The sequence below is a fragment of the Martes martes genome (assembly GCF_963455335.1).
Source record: "Martes martes genome assembly, chromosome: 6".
In the NCBI taxonomy this organism is placed as follows: domain Eukaryota; kingdom Metazoa; phylum Chordata; class Mammalia; order Carnivora; family Mustelidae; genus Martes; species Martes martes.
The window spans coordinates 55,464,414-55,485,485 of NC_137893.1; the positions used below are offsets into that span (position 1 = coordinate 55,464,414).

At 32.9% G+C, this 21,072-nt stretch overlaps 1 protein-coding gene across 3 annotated transcripts in view; it reads right to left on the bottom strand.

The window, feature by feature from the left end:
- STXBP5 (syntaxin binding protein 5) overlaps positions 1-21,072 on the bottom strand; it is a gene marked incomplete at its 5' end in the record, with an annotated part of 170,167 nt that overhangs the window by 54,081 nt on the left and 95,014 nt on the right. For 2 of the 3 annotated variants that reach the window (XM_080806086.1, XM_080806087.1), the window contains 9 exons: positions 3,344-3,495; positions 5,413-5,538; positions 11,216-11,394; positions 11,883-12,103; positions 13,180-13,220; positions 13,492-13,559; positions 13,772-13,919; positions 17,033-17,105; positions 18,279-18,433. In XM_080806086.1, the coding sequence (XP_080662212.1) occupies positions 3,344-3,495; positions 5,413-5,538; positions 11,216-11,394; positions 11,883-12,103; positions 13,180-13,220; positions 13,492-13,559; positions 13,772-13,919; positions 17,033-17,105; positions 18,279-18,433 (1,163 nt within the window). Of the gene's footprint in view, positions 1-1,994; positions 2,076-3,343; positions 3,496-5,412; positions 5,539-11,215; positions 11,395-11,882; positions 12,104-13,179; positions 13,221-13,491; positions 13,560-13,771; positions 13,920-17,032; positions 17,106-18,278; positions 18,434-21,072 lie in introns of all 3 variants that reach the window. The other variant, XM_080806088.1, reaches the window with a different exon arrangement.

A 21,072-nucleotide genomic window follows, 5' to 3' on the forward strand; every position in this document is an offset into this window, starting at 1 on the left:
TCAATACGCACACAAATCGTTCTAGAATTCTGAATGATCTGTACATCAAATTTACTGATTTATTTGTCCTTTATCAACTTGAGTACTATTTACAAATTCTTTTCACAAATTCTCTTGATACGTTTTTATTACTTTATCACTTTTTATTACTAAGGTCTGCCTTACATACAAAATATAGCTTAGATTTTCATTTCTCTTATTTTTCATAATTTTCAGAAAGATAAATCATTCCTCTTAATGAAGGGTTGACAAACAAAGTTATTTAGCTCTATATTCTGTTTTTCAACTATCATTTCAAATGATCCCTAGAGTCCTAATCCTTCTTTAACAATATTTTCATTGAAACCAAACATTTTGCTATACCATTTTTTTAAGACCAGCCTATACTCAACACAGTACTTAAGCATTTATACAAAACTTATTATGCATCCTTGATTATATCCCTCATTTCTTATATAGTTTGTTTTATATATTATAATACATACACACACACACACACACAGAAATATCAACTAGTTTATGGTGCTCGGTAGCTATTTCTTTTTCTATCCTACTGAATATATTGAAGACTTGAAATTAATTGTAATTGTATAGCCCAAATCCTCATATTTTTAGAGCCACTTCTTTGTAACTTTCGGAAGTATCTTTCCTAAAGTCATGCACAACTTTGTCCCTCTAATTTCTTTCTTCATTATTATCAATTTCCAAGACTAAGTTAAGTTTCTTTTCATGGGTTTATCACTTTCACATCACCAAAAAGATCTTATTTGGGGTTTAGAATTATATTCAGAACAGAAATTTCCCTTTTGTGTCCTTCACTGAGTGAAAAAGTGGTCAGCAAAACAAGACACCTATTAATCACGTTTCACTTTTGTTATAATTAAGACTTTCAGCAAGCAGATATACAGGTAGTTGAAATACTTTATTGCTAGTTGTTCCTGTAAAAATCTCATAATTTTTATTATGAAAACACTGTACACATTTTAGTTATGGGTTCAACTGTATTTTAATACAGCTGTAAAACACAAACTATAATGTTTACAAGATAATTTCATGAGTAGCAAACACCTCACTCTTTATGAAATCATATTAGAATCTACTAGTAGTAAAAACATTTTTCCAAGCTAATCTTTAAAAAAGATAGAATTTGGAGGTATTTGGGCTACACTTCTAAAACCTATTATAAAATATGCACTTTTATAAGAATAGCCTTTTTATCAAGACAGTTAAAGAATTGTTACCAATTATTTTATATTTAATTTTATTTGAAACAATTATATTTTAGAAATAAGGCACAAATATTCTTAAAATGTTAAAGTACATTTTAAAATAACTTTCTTTTAATTTTAATTTAACTTTTCTTTTAATTTTTATTTAAGACACAATCCTAAATATTGTTATAACTGAGCATAATAATATCTTAAACTGATAAAGAAAAACTCAAACAGTTCTCCTGTACTTAAACATCTAACTCTTCAATATAAAATAAAGCAAATAATAATATAAATAATATTATGAGATTTACTACGGGATAGAGGATGCAATGAAATTTAAGAAAAAAACATTTTTGAAATCACATGGCAAAATACATAAATTAAATACATAAGCTTGGATAAGCTTATGTATTTAATTCCTAGCAATTTTATGAAACTATTATGAGGTATCAAGGAGAAGAGAAATTAATTCATTTTAGGAGCGATAAAGTTTTTACACAGGTTTGTGGTAAAATTGCTAAAAGTACTTGTCTCCTCTATTATGACAATGTTTTAATTTTCTAATACTAAATATTAGTTTGCTTTATAAGGAAACCTGGTTGCGACACAAACATTTCAATAGCTGTTTTCATATACACAGGACGATGAACTTAAGGAATGAGTATGCCATTTTAGATATATAATGTTTTAACAAACTCTTTTAAAAATAAATGAGAAAAATGATTTTACAGACAAAAAAAAACATGCCATGACTTTACTGACATGGAATAAGTAACTTACTTAAGGAAGAACGGAGTTTTTTCACAGATTCAGAATATAAGCTAGAAAGGCCGCACATGCAAGAAGTCACAATCAGCATGCCTTAGTGAAGCAATGAAAAGCGAAGGAAAAAAAGGAGACAAAGGTACAAGAATGGTATGGTTGGGACAATTTCTGCTGAAGATAACACATGACAAAATGATCACACACAAAAACAAAAATGGAAAAGAAAATTCAAGCACCAAACCAAAGTGAGAATAAGGTCTATATCCCCCCACCTTTCTTTTTCTTCTTTTATGAACTGTGATACAGGTAGTATTAGCTAATTATGCCATAAGAGCAAATGAGAAATGAATCTCAGAGAGAATTTAAAATCGGAGAGACTGAGTTTTAAGTATAGACCAGAGCTTCCCAGTGTTTTACTGCACACTGGTGTTCTGCAGATAGGCTAAGTCTGCTCTAGATAGGGTTCCCCTCAATCCCTGGTCCAGCTGAACAGGTCCTGAGGAGACTGGAGCTTTCAGGCCAGTAACTGCTGCAGTCCTCACTAATATATCCCTATGTGCCAGAGATCCAATGCCAGGAGGTGTGAAAAAAAAAAAAAAAAGTGACAAGTACTGGTAAAGACCACCAACTAGACATATTAGAACATTTAAAATTAAGACTAATTGGGCACCTGGGCAGCTCAGTCAGTTAAGTGTCTGCCTTCAGCTCTGGTCATGATCCAGGAGGTCCTGCAATGGAGCCCAACATCTGTGCTCCCTGCTCAGTGGGAGTCTACCCCCCCCACCACCACCATGTACTCTCTCAAATAAAATCTTTAAAAAAATTTTTTTAAATATTATAAAATTAAGACTAATCACCTAGCAAATATAAAAGAATGCTATAAAGAAAATTCTTAATGGATTTGGGATTGCATTGAATCAAGGCTATCTAAGAACACTACATTTTCATAGAATTCAAATTCACTTTTGCATTTACATTTTTTTTTCACAGAGGAAATGATCCCTTTAAATAACATAGGTGGAACAACAAATTTTGGGTCTTACAATACCAAACAATAAAAGGGGCAAAACTTTGAAGTTAACTTTTATTCCATAATAATGAGACAAATTTTCATCTCATAATTTAGCTGAAGAAGCTTGCCACTGTGGTTCTTTCCCAACATTAATTAAAATCCTAGGATATTAAAAACAAAAGTGAAATCTAATAACACAAAAACAAAGAAGGCTCAAACCTTTTACTAGTTTTGACAGTTTACATATATAGACTAAGTCAGACAAGCTATGTATCTAACTGAAGTATTTATATTCACAGAAGTAACTCAGTATTTATAGAAATCCTAAAACTCGGGATTTTTTTCTTTATACCTCCTGAAGGTTGTCGAGATTTACGAGGAGACCGGGGTTCTCTCCGATAAGGATCATTGGAGCCATATAATTCAATAGTGCCCAGGTTGAGGAGTACTGCTTTCTGGAGGTAGTCTACCATTGCGATGCCATTACAATTGCCAAAAACTACCCTGGGAACAGAAAAAGAGTAAATATTTTAGCACAAATAAGTAATTATAAGGAAATGTACTCATAGTCTATAAGGCTGAAAAGGAAGAGGATGGGTTTTCCAGAAAATTCTCCTTTGCAACTAAAGACTGTCAGAGACATGGAAATACAGGTTACGTATGACTTCTCATGGAACTATGTAGATCTTCTGCAGACATTAATGATTAAAAGTCTGTATCATTAAAAAAAAATGTTGGCATAGGAAGTGAAACTTGATCACAGACATAAATCTCCATGCTAGGAAATGTGACATTTATTTTTCTGACTTAGAGACATTTTGAGCAGCTCAGATAAAGACATTCTCTTCCACTAGGGAAGTGGCAGATTATCTCTCTGAGAAAGTTTTGGTAATCCATTCAGTCAAGAATAAAGTGGAAAACATAAATGTTGGAGGTCTCCCTTTGGAGTACTCCAAATACATTCCCAGTTATGAGTCAGGTACTACAAACCGAGCAACTATGAATAAAGGATTTGACTCTTTTAAGATATCTAAAGTCAGAAGCTGAAAACTGAAATGTACATAGGGACTCTGTAAGTAAGACAAACAAGCCACAGAAGGATGTTAGATGACCCATCTAAAGAGGAAATGTTTCAATTCTGTTCATGCTGACCACTGCCAAGCAGGATTAGAGACAATGGGCCAGGTAATTAGATTTTTCAGTTAAAGCTCTAAATATGGATTTCACATTAAACAATTTTGGCAGCCAGCTCAAATATTAAAAACATGCAACAAGGGCTAAAAAAATGTTAATTGTGAGTCCATCAGCCTGTGATCAACCAATTTGCAACTTCCTTTGAAATTTCTTTTTTTTTTTTTTTTCCTTTGAAATTTCTTATTGGTTCTTTTTCTTATTCCCTCTTTCTTTATGGTTGTGGGCAGTGAAATAGTAAAAGAGAGAAGGTTTGTGTTCTTACATTGTGGGGCAGCAAATTAAAGACATTGAGAGATGAGAATCTCAGACTATAGCCAGTCTTAGCTGGGTATACAACTGTAAGAGATAAGAGTGAGTGGTAACAGCTTCAGGAAGAAGAAAAAGATGAGTCCCTCCCTAGGGCTAGCATAAAAGAAGATGACCAAGTAACCCAATAAATAGCTCTGGGAATAAACAATGTATGGCTTCTCTAATACCACAATGTTGATTTTTAAAATAAACAAAAATACTTGGTAAGTCTACCAAATTATAATAAAAAGTATTATAAATCATACTCAATACTTAAAGGTATGAATTGATGATACAACTGTAGTATAATACTTTACCAAACTATTACTATGTCTTTATAATTTATACAAGTGAATTTTGGAAGTAGAAAGAAGAAATTATATAGCTCTGGTTCAGCATTTAATTAGCTTAGAACAAAGTCTTCTGAGTTGATGCTGTTAAGACCTCCATTATACCGAATATTAATAAGGAAATCACTTCTGAGAATATATCCATGAAAGTACAGATTGACTTTAAACTTTTATCTCAATTCTTTGGAAAGCACTATAAGCTAGCATACCCAGAGTAGATTATTCAGAACAGAATTATTTTCCAAATAAACACTAAATCTGATCTGAAGTTAAAGATATACAACTTTTTTTTTTTAATTTATTTATTTGACAGAGAGAGATCATAAGTAGGCAGAGATGCAGGCAGAGAGAGAGAGCGGAGGAAGCAGGCTCCCCGCTGAGCAGAGAGCCTGATGTGGGACTCGATCCCAGGACCTTGAGATCATGACCTGAGCTGAAGGCAGAGGCTTAACCCACTGAGCCACCCAGGCGTCCCAAAGATATACAACTTTTTAACTGATGTTGTAATAAAGATCATACTATTTTTAAAAATTAAAAAAAATGTATGGAATACTACGAAGAGACTGAGAAACACATAAATTATACTTACAATCCATACGAAGAATTGACTGCCAGGCTGGTTATTTGTTGTGGCGGTTCTCCACCAACCCATACCAACTGAATAACTAGTTCTGTCTGATAACCTGGAGACTGCTTAAGTGGTGAATTTTTAACTCTGTAATAAAGGAAAACATTACCTTTTAACCTATCTTCATGTATCTTATTAGCTTATTAATTATAAAGTCATGCATAAATAACTATGCACAAAGTATATGGAATTAAATATACAAAAATGAAAAAAACTGAATCCTGTTCTCTATAGGCATTTAATCTAGATGGAGACAAAACATGTACATAAATAACAAAAATAAGAAAGCATATGTAAGTCCCCATTATAAACTGGGGGGTTGGAAGTGAAGAGGGAGAAAAAGAGAATGGGTAGGAAGGGGAAGGAGGTATGGAGAGAAGAAAGAGAAGTTCATGGATTAAGAAGAGGAAGAAAAAAAATGAAATTAGAAAAAAAAAAAGCAAGTTAGAAAAGTAGATTTAAATATATGATCTAAGAAAATAAAAAGTGGCCAAAAACAAGGAGTTAAAAAAATGTGAGAAATTTATTTTTGGTTGCATGACGCTTGCACTATTAAAGAAATACACTCTGAGTTGATAGTAATTTTGATTGTAGACTCTTTCTCCAGTAATTGCTGAATAAATGCTCAAAATAAATTGCTTTTGCAAACATGCAAACAAGAAGCAGGAAGCCAATAGTCAAAGATTAACAAATGTATAAGTTTGCTCACAGTGTAGGCGTGTGTACTAACAGTGAGAAATCAATATAGTAAAATAGGCTGAGGTCAGACTTTAAAGGGTCTTCAGGGGCTGGCTGCAAAGAACTGAGGACTTTTGAAAGGCTAGAGTTTAAGTCTTGGCTCTGCCATTTTCCAGTTGTCTTCTTGTCTAAAAAAGTGGGAATATTACTATCTAATCACAGTACAAGTGCCTATGAAAGAGCTGTCAATGGTCAATTTATATGAAATATATTCATTATTCTAAGGAATTAAAAGCCAATGAAGGTTTATAAGAAATACTTCAGAAAGATTAATTTGGTGGAGGTTTGCAACGTGAAGTAGAATAGGAAAACAATTAGAAAAGTGCCTGTAATTAATGTAAAACAATAAGAAAAAGGTAGATCTGAAACACATGAAGAAAGAATCACAAATGCTTCAAAACTTCATGAAGGCAGAAACCTTGCAGTTAATTTTAACACTCTAGCACAGAAGAGGTTCTCAATATTTGAAAGAATGAATGAGCTGAAGGCTCATTTTGAGGAACCCCCATACTGTTTTCCAAAGTGGCTACACCAACATGCTTTCCCACCAACAGTGTAAGAGGGTTCCCCTTTCTCCACATCCTCACCAACATTTGTTGTTTCCTGCCTTGTTAATTTTTGCCATTCTAACTGGTGTAAGGTGGTATCTCAATGTGGTTTTGGTTTGAATTTCCCTGATGGCTAAAGATGCTAAACATTTTTTCATGTGTCTGTTAGCCATTTGTATGTCTTCTTTGGAGAATTGTCTGTTCATGTATTCTGCCCATTTTTTGACTTGATTATTTGTTTTTTGGGTATTGAGTTTGAGAAGCTCTTTATAGATTTGGATACCAGCCTTTATCTGTAGTGTCATTTGCAAATATCTTCTCCCATTCCATGGGGCCTCTTAGTATTGTTGACTGTTTCTTTTGCTGTGGAGAAGTTTTTTATCTTGATGAAGTCACAAAAGTTAATTTTTGCTTTTGTTTCCCTTGCCTTTGGAGACGTGTCTTGAAACAAGTTGCTGTGGTTGATGTCGAAGAGGTTACCGCCTATGTTCTCCTCTAGGATTTTGAGGGATTCCTATCTTGAATACAAGACTTTCTAAGGAATACAGCCACCTACCTTTTCAAAAATGAGTTATTTATTTATTTATTTGACACACAGAGAGAAAGAGCGTGCGTGTGCAAGAGAGAGCGCACAGGCAGAGGGAGAGAGAGAAGCAGGCTCCCCACTGAGCAGTGAGTCTGACTCAAGCCAAAGGCAGGTGCTTAACCAACTGAGCCACTCAAGCACCCCAGAATAGAGCCAGTTAGATACAACACCTATAATACTTGCATCAGGAAACTTCAAGTGGATTTGGAAGATAAAATTTTCCTTTTTTAATTTATTAATTAAATCAATTAAAATTAAAATGAGTAGTATATTTCTGAGTTTGACTACTTTCACTATTAAAAAAATCTACTTTGACTTTAAGGTGAGAATATTTTGATTACTTAGACTCTTTCTCTAATAACTGCTCTTGCAAAACTTACACAAAGCCTGCTTACTTCAGTAATTTTTGAGGCTCTGCCCTGGAGTGACAGTGTAATGACAGAAGGACAGCAGGAAAACTACTCAATGTTAAATCTCCTGACACCAAATTCAGAGGTAAGGATGATTTTGAGTCATTTAGTTGGTAATTCTGGTGAAGAAGACCATGACACCTGACCAAACATGTGGTTGTCTAAATTTTAGGGTTAACATGAATCACTAAGGGTATTCCAGATATGAACTGAGTTAGCCACTTCATGCAAAGTCAGTAAGGCAGTACACTCAGAACTGTATGTTGGCGGAGGAGAAGTTCTGGTTTTTCTCAGGGAAATATACACTAATCAGTGGCAACTGTCCATCTCAAGAGATAGAAAAGAAGACTGAGAGCTCTTCTGAATAGAAGAGTCTCTGTGTGTTATTTTCTTCTTGGATGAATTAGGGTAAGATTCAGAGAAGTGTCTATCTTCTTTCAGCATATTTAACACGCACATTAGATTAGAGCAAGAACAAGCATTAAAGAAAATTTGAAGTGTGTATATGGACACATTTAAAAATTCAGTGATAAAGACACACAGAACTCATGGGAGATGGCTGGGTGGCTCAGTCACTTAAGCATCTGCCTTTAGCTCAGGTTATGATCAGGGTCCTGGGATCAAGTCCAGCATCCAGCTCCCTGCTTAGTGGGGAGTCTACTTCTCATTGTCCCTCTGCCACCCTGCTTGTGCTCTCTCCTTTTTATCAAATAAATAAATAAATAAATAAATAAAATTAAATAAGAAAGAACTTGTGGAGTTCTTAAAAGCAAGTTTTTTAAGTTCTTAAAGCAAATAGTTCTTAAGCAAAAACAAGCCAGCCAAGCCTGCTACAAAATTCCCAATTGGTAAAAAATTAAAAATTGGATCAAGAAATGATAGTATAGGTTAAAAATGCAAAATGGGGGATGGGTGGGTATAATGTTTTATGTGTACAATGTTTACATGTGTATTATTTTAATGTTTTAGTAAATGTAAATTAAGGTTTTATTTTTTAAAGACAAGGAGCTGAGTATTAATAAAAAGCTCCATAATTTGAAACAAACAAAAAACTCCATAATTTGTACAAATGCATTTTAAATGTACGTTTGGAGGCTTAGCAGTTTCAAAATGTTTCTGTTTGGACAAATAAACTGCAAAAGCTCAATTAAAATACTAAAAATATAAAACTTCACTGGTAAAAGGAATAAATCAAATAGCTGCTTTTAAAATGCTTCTTTACGGGGCAGCCTGGGTGGCTCAGTGGGTTAAAGCCTCTGCCTTCGGCTCAGGTCATTATCCCAGGGACCTGGGATCCAGCCCCTCATCAGGCTCTCTGCTCAGCAGGGAGCCTGCTTCCTCCTCTCTCTGCCTGCCTCTCTGCCTACTTGTGATCTCTGTCAGATAAATAAATAAAATCTTTAAAAAAAAATAAAAAATAAATAAAATAAAATAAAATGTTTCTTCAAAGGAATAATTACATATAAAAGCATTTTGTATAAAAAACAAACTCAGTACTAGTCATTTTAATATTAATTTGGATATATTTCTGACATTTAAAAATTGGCTTTTCAGATTGTGGACTAAAACAATGTGAAATTAATAAATAACTGCATTTACCAAAAAACTAGTAAGAAGGAAAACAATGAGGTATAACTCAAATTGCCTGTGATTAAAAAGTCCATTTTAGACAAAAATCTCAAAACCTTACTACCAAAAATATGTCACCAAAATAAACGTCAAAGACAAACTGTACTTTATAGGCTTATAAGATATAAATTTAACAAAAGGCTGGAGAAAAATAAACATTAAAATCAGAAGAGCATTAATGGAAATTCTACAAATTTAAGTTTAAAGCAAAGTAGTACTAAATAAGTAACAAAAGGGGTGAAAGTGGAATTCTGTATTTCCAAGTTTCATTCTAGCTAAACATGTGCCAGAACTGTCACAGAGGGGTGTGCATGTATGTACATGAGAGGGACAAAATGAAACTTTGAGACCCTTCTGAGGAATGTAGTTGCTTAACCTCAGTGCTTACATTTTTTAGATCAGATCAGAGTTTCTCATTGTTGGCCCCAGTGGCATTCTGACCTGGGAAGTTCTTTGTTGTAGGGCAGTGCTGTGTGCACTTGAGCATCATCTCTGGCCCCTCTGCACGAGATACCAGTAGCACCCTATTCCTACTGTTGGGACAATTAATAATGTCTCCAGATATTGGCAAATAAATGCAAAGAAGCAAAATTATCCCTGCTTGAGAAACACTAACACAGAACATACAATCTCAAATTTATATAAACATATAAAGGTTTATTTTTTAAAAAGTCTATACTTTTGGGGGTGCCTAGGTGGTTCAGTCTTTAAGCTGCTGCTTTCAGCTAAGTTCCTGATCCTGGGGTTCTGGGATCAAGCCCTGCATCAGGCTCCCCACTCAGGAGAGGCCTGTTTCTCCCTCTTGCACTGCCTCTCCCCTCCCGGGACTTGTGCTCCCCCCACACTCTAATAAATAAATAAAAATCTTCAAGAAAAAAAAAGGCTATACCTTTAAACAATTTTGACATTTAAAAATCTGCCATGTCTTTGGGGTGATTGCAATGCAATTTTAGTTACACAGACATTCTCCACAGCAATCCTTTTTGACTATTCACCAAGAAAAGTGACTCTAGCAGATCTAAAACAAAACCAGGGCAAAGCCTGGTTCTTTTAACAAATGCAAATTCTCTCTCACCAGGCCTCCCTAGCTTGAATTTACTAACCTGGCTTTTGCTCCTCAATTTTTGTACTGAATTGCTTTGAGACTTTCCATATCCACTTTTTAGTCACTACCCTAATTGATTTCCCTGTAAAAGTAGTTAATCATAGTCTTCATAAAATTTTTCAGTGATCTTAGCTCTTTCCTCACTGTTCTATTTCTCTGCCATATTTAAGGCTCATACCCTTTAGAAAAATCTAACAACTCAATAATATAAATTAGATAGAAAAAAAGGAAAAGAAAGTTGTATCCAATTATTTCTGTATAAAAAGCAAACTATATTCAAATTTGGAATGCTACAGTAAAGGCATTTAAACAATGATACTGCTGTGGTAGAGTAGATTCAGAAAGAAGAGAAAATGATTACAAAATGATTGAATCTCTAGAGACCAAAAAACCAGAATTTTCAGAGGGGTAGAAAGCAGTCTACATGTACATTTGATCCATATGAATCCAGACTAGAAAATATCCATGGATTTTGGAAGATTGACCTATATATACAGAAAAGATCCATGCTATTCTACCAGTATGTTTAAAGATCAAATCTTAGCACTTTAAAGATAAAAATCTCAAAATTCAATCATATTCCTTTTGATGCCACAAAAAAATGAATTGGATTAACCATAGCAAAACACTGAAAGAAATGATCTTATGTCATTTGTTTCTATCATAGGAAAATAGTACTGTAAGAAGCTTATAATTTATCTAAATTAAAAAATAATTTCCAAAATATCTGTATTTTTTAATAACTTACTTTAAACAAGGGACATTATCACGAAGCCCATCAGATGAACTGCTACTGGTAGAAGGATGAGACTGAGGAGGAATGGGCTGAGGAGTGGCACCCCCAACTGGTGTTGGCAAAGGCGGTGCCTGTTCTCCCTCTGGGGATTCCACATCATTTATCTCATATAACAATCGAACTTCAAGCATCTGTTGTAAAAAAAAAAAAAAAAAAAGTTAAAAAAAAAAGTTTGCCTACTTTGAGTAATTATTAGAATATTTCATACAGTTTATACACATACCCATATATGCTTCAGTGGGAACAACATTTTTAAAGGTAAAAATGTAACAAGATTTCTAAAGGTAAAGATTTAGCAAAGAAAAAACATGTTTCGGACTCAGCTTTTTAAAAATGATTTTAGAATTTACTGCATTCCTGTTAATACCAAATTAGAGTATGCTTATATTCATATTAACTTTCCTTAAATGAAACATATAGTATATGTAAAGATTTAAATTTAAATGCTCACTAAAAAGATATGGGTAAAGTATACTATTTTCCACAAAAGATAGATGGCAATGTAAACACTTAAGTGTTCTTTAAAATTCTAGATAAAACTGATCCCAAATAATCTAAATAATTCAAAAATTTTAAAATGTCAGACATCTGACACTGAAAATAATTAAGAGATTATTACTGGAATGACTTCTGTAATCACTTCTTGTTTGCTGAATCTATAGATAATAACATGAGCAGAAACTCCAGCTATGCACAGCATTCTACTTTCTGGACACCATGAGATGATCTGAATGGCATACGGATCTTCATCTACAATGTCTGTGTTTGGCCTCTCATCTTTATTTCTTGACTTTTCAAATACTTTAGATGTCTTTAGTTTATATAATACTTGTAGAGTTACTAAAAGAAAACATAATATATGTTAGATACTTTAATACAAATAGGACAAATATAAAATAATATGTAATCAGACATACTATCTAAGGAAAATAGCCTTTATTTATTTGAACCATATTTTTCTTTCCAGGTCTACATTTCTATTAGACTTTTAGATAAAGCAATCACTGTACCTATTGACCAAAAAATTGTATTCATTAAGAAAAAATTGCATCATGATGATGAATTTAGGTAACCTGAAAAAAATGACTGATGAAAAGATTTTGTAAAAAAAAAAATATATATATAAATATAATGAAAATAAAGAACATATTTGCTTTCTAAAATGATTTCCTACTTATTTTCTCTATTAAAGGTACTAATACTATCTCACATTTCTACATGATGAAACAGAAAATATCCCGAGTTAACTGGATTCTCACTGCTTACCATGTATGTTTTGCAAACACTGACAATTCAAAGCATTTTTTCCTTTTTTTGCTATTGTGTAACCACCATATATATATTCTGCAAAGATGGCACAAATTACTGTTAGCTTAGAATCAGGCATTAAAATTACTCTATAAATTTCTATTGATTTGAAATATATTCCCTCTCCCTTTTTTGTTTTTTTTTAAGATTTTATTTATTTATTTGACATCAAGACTCACAGCGAGAGAGGAACACAAACAGGGTGAATGCGAGAGGGAGTAGCAGGCTTCCTGCCAAGCAGGGAGCCAGATGCAGGGCTCGAGCCCAGGACCCTGGGATCATGACCTGAGCAGAAGGCAGATGCTTAACAACTGAGCCACCCAGGTGCCCGTATATTCCCTCTTATTTTTGAGTTAAAAAAAGAAAGTCTGATGAAATTTTGAACAAAGGATTTGATTACTTCTGTTGAGAATCCTTCTTAATTTACTAGTTAATATCCATAAAAATATTTACCTCTATCAGAAATTCTAAACTCGTATACTTGATAAATCACGTATTAACTTTATAGCTTCTAAATTTTAAATTAAATGTTGGTTACAAAATTATTATAAAACAGATTGTATAGAAGCAGTGATTGCATAACATGTAACAATATTCTAAATACTTACTTGCAGAAGCATCCCAGAACTTAACTGACCCATCAGCATGCCTATGAAAAGCAAATGAGTTAAAATTGTGAAGAAAAAAAGAAAAGAAAAATCACATTTTTTTCTTTCTTTGAAGTATACTGTTATTTGAAAAGATAGCAACCAAATGAAGAAAGGTAAAATTCAAGGTAAGTTGGCAGGTTCTAAACAATAACATTTCTTAATACATTACAGCATAAAGGAAAGCAGTACTTGCCCAATTAATTAAAGTCTATATATTCTTAATTATATTTAGCTATTAGTGATTTAGTGGTAAAACAGGATCTTACTTACCCTGTAATAATTATTTCTGGGTAACTTTGAACACCCAAGCCCCAATTACCTCCATTAATGGGCCATTCCTATAAAAAAAGATTATTGTATAAAGCAACTTCCAAGCATACCATACATCTCCATATATATTTCTATGACAACAGTAAACAACATATTTTGCTTCCAAAAAGGATTTCTATTTATTATCTCTAAAAAAGATATCAATGTTATCAAATACTCCAAATTGATAAATATAAAATGCTGAAATGTAAGATTAAATACCAAAACTCATGTTCGATACCTTTTTGCTGTAACCTTGCCGCTTCTGTCTAGCTCCAACAGAATAAAGTGCAGGAATAAGGTCCACAGGACAATCAGCAAAATATTCGCAACATGTAACAGGGGATTCATGTATAGTCAAAGGGTAGGGATTTTCAAATATGGGATATCTTTAACAACAGGGAAAGAAAAATATTTATTAATTTAATGAAATTAATATAACAACAAAAACTTTAAAAAATATTTACAGCTTTGGAGTGAAAACAATTTTTTAACTTTGATTTAAAGATAACATCCTCTGAAGGTCTATAGAACAGATTATCTGAATTTATAAGTTTTGAGATACAATGTTCTTTTCCGTATTTTTAGAAATACATACATTTTACCCTAAAGATTAATAGATTTACTTCATGCAAATATGTAAAAAAAAAAAAAAAAAGCATCTTTTATAATGTACGTTGCTCAGTTAGAACAATGTACCATGTGGCACACACTGGACTGAGTGCTTTATATATACATATACCTTATTTACTTCCTGCACCAAACTTATGATGCGGACATTTTACTGAAGAACAAACACTTAACAGTAATGTCCCAAAGGCATGCCATCTAGCAAGGAGAAGCAGAATTTAAACAGTGCTCCTAACCATGAAGGTCTGAGGTTCTCAATCAACAGATGCCCACCTTTATATCAATAGAGCTAATACAAATTTTCAGTTCTCCTTTTTTTCCAATCAATGGAATACAATAGTACAATATTTAATCTAGAGATACTCTCTTGTTTCAATGATAATCTAAAAAAAATTCTACCTTAAAGGTTTTCTAGATATGAAGTTATTTCATTAAATAAAGCAAAAAATGCTTTCCAAAATCTCAAAATTAAAGTAAAATCCTACCTAAATACACAATGATATTTCTCTTCTGGTTTGAATTCCTTGAGAATGGCTACTTAAAAATATCATGAAAACCAGAATATGGCTATAAAGTCTAAAAAATTCAGAGTGGCTCATCTGCAAAAATTACATGTATTTATCAGTCTACTACTGGTAATAATTTAAAAATTAAAGAATAATTTCAGAAAATTCCTTTCTAGATTTCAAAATGAACCAAACTGTCATTACTCATTCCTCAAACACACATAAAAACACAGAAAAAAAACCTCCATCAAAAACATGAACTAAAAAATGGCAGGTAACTTTTTTCTCTTTAAAAACACATTTTATAATACTTAAGCTCAATAATCTCACTATTATTATACATTTAACTGATCCATTTGCTATTTTTATTTAAAATGCCTAGCCACAAATTATTTGCACAGTATTTTAATTTAAATATTTTTTGGTACAGATGACACATAAAAGTCTCACATACTATTTAAAAACTTAGCTAAGGGAAAAAAATAAAATCTATTAAGAGGAAGTTATTCTAGGGGCACCTAAGTGGCACAGTCAGTTAAACATCCAACTCCTGGTTTTGGTTCAGGTCATGAGCTCAGGGTCGTGGGATCCGATCTTGCATTGGGCTCTGCCCTCAGCGTGCAGTGGGCTTAGGGCTGTCTCTACCCCTCCCTCTCCTCCCCGCCCTCCACCCTCGCACTCTCTCTAAAATAAATAAGTAAATCTTTTTTAAAAAAGAATAACTTATTCTAGGGCTGTCATTTTTTTTTTTTATTATCAGTATTTCTTAGATGCTATTTGAGAGAGGGGGAGAAGCAGATTCTCTGCTAAGCAGGGAGTCTGATGTGGGGCTTGATCCCAGGACCCCAAGATCATGCTAAAGGCAGACGCTTAACAGACTGAGCCACCTGGGCGTCCTTAGGATTACCATTTAGAAATAATATTTTTAAATTCCTCCATTATGGTGGAGATATAGATATACACACACACATATAAAATATATATATACATATATGTGTCTGTGTGTATATATATATATATATAAAATCTATCTAATTTTTTAAAAGGATAAAAATACCCAACTGATCATTACAGGTAGCACATAAGTTGATGTAAATCTAGAAATGCCTTAAAATAAGGTAAATAATACTGTTCACTTATACTTCAGGGTTTCCTAATCCTGGTACTATTCACATTTTGGATCAGAAAATTCTTTATTATGAGGGACTCTCCTGTGCACTGTGGATGTTTAGCAGCATCCCTGTCCTCTACCACTAGATGCCAGCAGTTTCTATAAAAGACATTCACACAGACGTTAAGTATCTGGGGGGAGAGTGGGAAAATAGTAAAATTGTCCCTGAGAAACATTGAATATGAATGGGTAAAGTCAATTAAATATTTAATGATTATCTCCAGGAGATACAAATATTATTTATTTGCAATGTACTTTAATTCAAAGATGTTATAAGTAAACATACTACCATCTATGTTAGAAAAAGCAGAATACAGCAAATACCACAAAAAGTTGCCAAGGAGCTATGGTGACAATTTACAGATCAGATATATATATATATCTGATATATATATATATATATATATATATATATATATACACTTTTTTTTTTTTTTAAGAGAGAGGGGGAAACATTTAAAGAGGAGATGAGGGCTGACTTTGAAAGATTTATGGAGTTTTGACATCAGTGAAGCAAGTGAAGTTTGCAGCTCTTGGGAGCCATATAAGAAAAAGCACTGAAGTTTGATCACAGTTCAGTTTTTCTAGGGAATAAGGCACCTGTAGGAAGACAGTGAGAAATCAGGCTGGAAAGGTATCCTAAGTTTCTACTGTGTAGAGTAGCAAGCCGAGGTGGGGCTCTCAAATCAAACAACAGTAGCAACCACAGTGGTTTAAAGAGGAGAATAACAGGGTGCCAGTTGGCTCCATTAGCCGAGTATGAGACTCTTAAAAGAGGACAGTGACAAGCTTGGTGCTATGTGTAAAATTACTCTGACAACGGGATTCGTGACAGTGCCAGAGAGTGCACTGGGGTGGGGAGAGCACAGAGCTTATCTGGAGGTAAACTGTGATGGGATCAATTCTGGACTTATTTTGTCTGCCTGCACGGTGTCCAGGTATTAAGTTGAATCATATTAAATTTCAGAAATTCAACAAATTTTGGCTTAAAAAAATGGAAACTCTGTATAAGCAACATACTGGATCTGGTAAGTCTGGCAGGTAATTAGAAATGTGTGTCTGGATCTGTAAAAAGAGGTCAAGATTATGGATATAAATAAAGTGTTTTCAAACAAAAGAAATAGGCAACCCTATGCTAAAAAGATTCTCTTTCACCACATACTAAAATAAACTCTCACCAAATTTTATTTCTTACCCATTTTGTGCCAGGTCTATAAGTACTAAATCCTTTTCCAGAAGAACCACTACAGCATATGGTTCCTGAAAATCTAGAATAGGAAAACAACGTTTTAAATAGTTTTTAAATAGTTTAAATTTGCAAGAAGATAGGGAATTAGATCATAAACATTGCTTGTTTTTTTTTTATTATTTTGTTCCATCCTCTCAAGTATGTAACATTCTGATATTGTACTTCATGTAATTTAAGACAATTTTGTCTTCAATGAGATAGATCTATATAATAACTCAGACAAAATTATCTCAGTTTTGTAAAGATGAATAAGACAAGAAGTTCACAGTAACTTCTATGGTATTGCAAAATCCAAGGCAGGGCATGGGCAACAAACCCAAAATTTAAATCGCAACAACTGTAAGAACAATTCTTACTATTGGATCTCATAGGAACTCGAGTACTACTATACTACTATAATTTCTTAGATATTTTATATGTACCTGTTTAACTATAAAATACATTACAGCTTTACATTTCAATTGGCTTCAAATGAAGTAAAACGGATCCAGATTTAAATTCCTCTTGAAAGAATATATGTTAGTTGTGATGACTAATTTTATGTCAGCTTGTCTTTGCTTTGGTGTCCAGCTGTTCAGTGAAACACAAATCCAAATGTTGCTGTGAAGGTATTCTTTAGATGTGATTAACATTTGAAACAGTAGACTCTGAGTAAAACAGATTATCAGATATAATGTGGGTGGGCTTCAATCAGCTGAAGGCCTGAAGAGCAAAGACAGGTTCTAAAAAAGAAGCAATTCTGCCTCAAGACAACTCTTTTCTGAATTTTCAGCCTGCCATCTTGCTCAATGAATTTGACTTATTAGCCTCCACAATTATATGAACCAGTTCCTTAAAATAAATTCATTCTCTTTCTCTCTCTTCTTTTCTCTATACCCTATTGGTTTTGTTTCTCTGGAGAACCCTGATTAATATACTAGTGTTCTATAGAATTCTAAAATGTTTCTTAAAGTCCATAGTTTTGTTTGCCCTTAAGTGGCACTAAAGGCTACTATCTCATACTAACCAGATAAAGCTTATTAAACAAAATTAACTTTTGAGATAAAACTTGCAAAGCTATGAAGACAGCATCTCTCTCCCAGAAGAATTACAGCATACTAAGACAAGGAAACTATTTAGAAAACGTACAGGTCTTTGTTCTGAATAGGAGAGATCTATAGAGAATGAGTTTTAAAGATGCAAAGCTTATTACCATTTGGGTACGGTGTTTCACACAGCGTTAGAAAATCAACAATTGAATAGTCCATTTCCAGCACAGCAGTACTCTTCCCATGCATAACTGTTAAGCAGGGTCTTCTTCCTACAGTATCATAGGACAAACCTCCTGATAAAATAATAAAAGGTTCCCTGAAAATAAAATACATAGGCAGGATTATAAATAGCATAGTGGAGTCTATTTTCTTGCTGTATTGTAAATGTTTTAATTAGTGAAATAATAAATTCTAACATCTTAATGCATGATTTAATTGAATACTCGTGGATTTTTAAAATGGCATTAAGTAAGACCCAAGTGAATTCATGAAAATTAACCTACAGTAAGAATGAACAATGACCACATTTGACTCTCATACCTTGCCTTGGTCCCTAAAATTTTTTTCTTTAATCCTCTTTATACAACTGTCAAAAAATTCTCTCTGTGTTTCTACTGGTCAAGTCTCCTGAATGTACAGTCTTTATTTCCAATCCTAATAACCAGGCCTTCTCAACAGATCTAAGAGAGCATTTATGGCCTGAGGCATCCACTGTATGTAACAAATTAACTTCTCATTGATATAGCAGGAATGTACTAGCTATAAATCACCCTTGAGAAAACAGTTATTCAAAATCATTTTCTGGAGGACTTCTGGAATTTTGGCTGGTATGCTCTCCAACCACAGCTCCCATGTACATCCACTAGCTGCCAGCTTGCCACTTCTGATTACTCTACAACTGTCTCCCTATTAGCCATTACTTAATGATTCACCTAGATTCACTTTTTAAAACTGTATCCTTAAATATGCAAAAGGCAAAATATCTTTTCATATGTTTTGGCCTGTATTTATCTTTGTCTTGATTATTCATGCTTTTTGTCCACGTTTTCATTAGATTAGTAATCCTTTTCTAATTGTTTGGTAAGAGTTCGTTGATTCTAAGGAATTAGCTTTGATCTGCTATGTGTCTCATCATTTGTTGGGTGGGAAGCTGTTTATGGTATATCAAACAGATGATTTTAAAAGTTTGAGGTAAGATTTTCTTAAATCCCCTCATGCTATTTTAGGTACTTTCTGAATACTTATTCTAAGATCAGTAGATTCACCTACCTCCTCTTCACATCTGGTATAAGCAGTATGTAATAATACGGAATTGTTAAAAATGCTAGTTCTTATTTACTTATTATTTTTTAAAAAATGCTAGTTCTTATATTCAACTTGATGTTTGTTTGTCTATTGTTATATGGCTGTGAATAATAAGACAATTAGATTAAAGCAATATTTTGTTACTTTAAAAAAACGTGCTTGTTCTGGAACTAAGCTGCCTGAATTTAAATTAAATCTCAGCTCTGGTTTTCCTTTCTGTGTGATACTGAAAAGTTGCTTAACCTCTCTATGGAGACCGAGTGGTATCTATCTACCCTTGACAACTACTGAATTAATATACACAAAGCACTGACATCAATGTGCGGCACATAGCATATCTTTGGAAAGATTTACCTATTATTACTACTATCATCAAATTACCATTATTATCCATTATGAAAGATCCCCTTCTTTTGGCATGTGGAAACATTAAAATTTCTAAATTGTTTATTTTTATCTAAAATAAACTCTAGAATAAATAAACTTCACTAAAATTTACTTAGAGTAGTAGTACAAATGTGTAATTTATAAGGAAATACAAATATTAGGTCAAATAACTCAATTGTTTTTTAATACTGAAACATTTTACCTATTTTAATATATATAACGGGATATGTGTATGTGTGTATAGTATTTTATTTAAAACTATACTCTCATGTATCCTTGTTTTAGTTTTTTTCATAGAATTTATCATTAAAACTTATTTTGTTCATTATTTTTCTCATTAAATTGTAAGCTCCACGAGGGCATGGAGATTTGTTCATTTTGTTCCTTGCTGTATCCAAAACTTGGTGAATTAGTAGAATGAATACATAAATGAATGGAATTAACAGAAATGTATGTTACACTAACCACTCTTTAGTTTACACTATCATTTAGATTTTTCACCACTAAAATGATTTTGTTAATATTATTTTTCCACCTAAGTGACAGTAATCAAAGTTAAAATTCCCAAACAGAACTATACCAATACATTGTTTCAATCACTTTGCACAGTGTTATTATTATGACTATAGTTAGGAAAGCATATTTAATTTCCTTTCCTTTTGTTCCACATATAACGAATAAATAGGATACATTTCCTCCCTTGTGTACTTTGAAATTTTCCATACAATTGAATATAAAATACTAGAAAGAAGGATGAAGACTCTGACTTCATCTTTTACAGATTGGAGGCCCAGGCCATGTATTTTATAAGTAATATTTCAAAAATAGTCTGATAAATGCTTTTACATATAGCCAACTTAAAAAAAAAAAAAAAGCAGCATTGTTTATATAAAAACCAGGAACAGGGAGATGCTGAGCTACATAATAGAAAAAAATTTCCATGGAAATATCAGGTAGGTTTGCCAGGTTAAGTCACCAGTTTATTAGATAAATTGTTAATAATGGTATTTAATAACATCATGGCAATTAGGTAGGTTTATCCTCAAAAGGCAACTCAGTGTGTATTCAGTGGCCTTGTAAGTTGCCTATGCTTCTTTTCTAAACTTAGGAAAGAAAAAAATACATGATGAAAAAAATAGGGATAAAAATATAAGAATAAAAAATATGAGTAAGAAGCGGTTTCAAAGAGATACCAAGTTAATATTCTTATTCATAATTAAAGTTCCCCATATGCATACATATATGTATACATTTAAAGACATT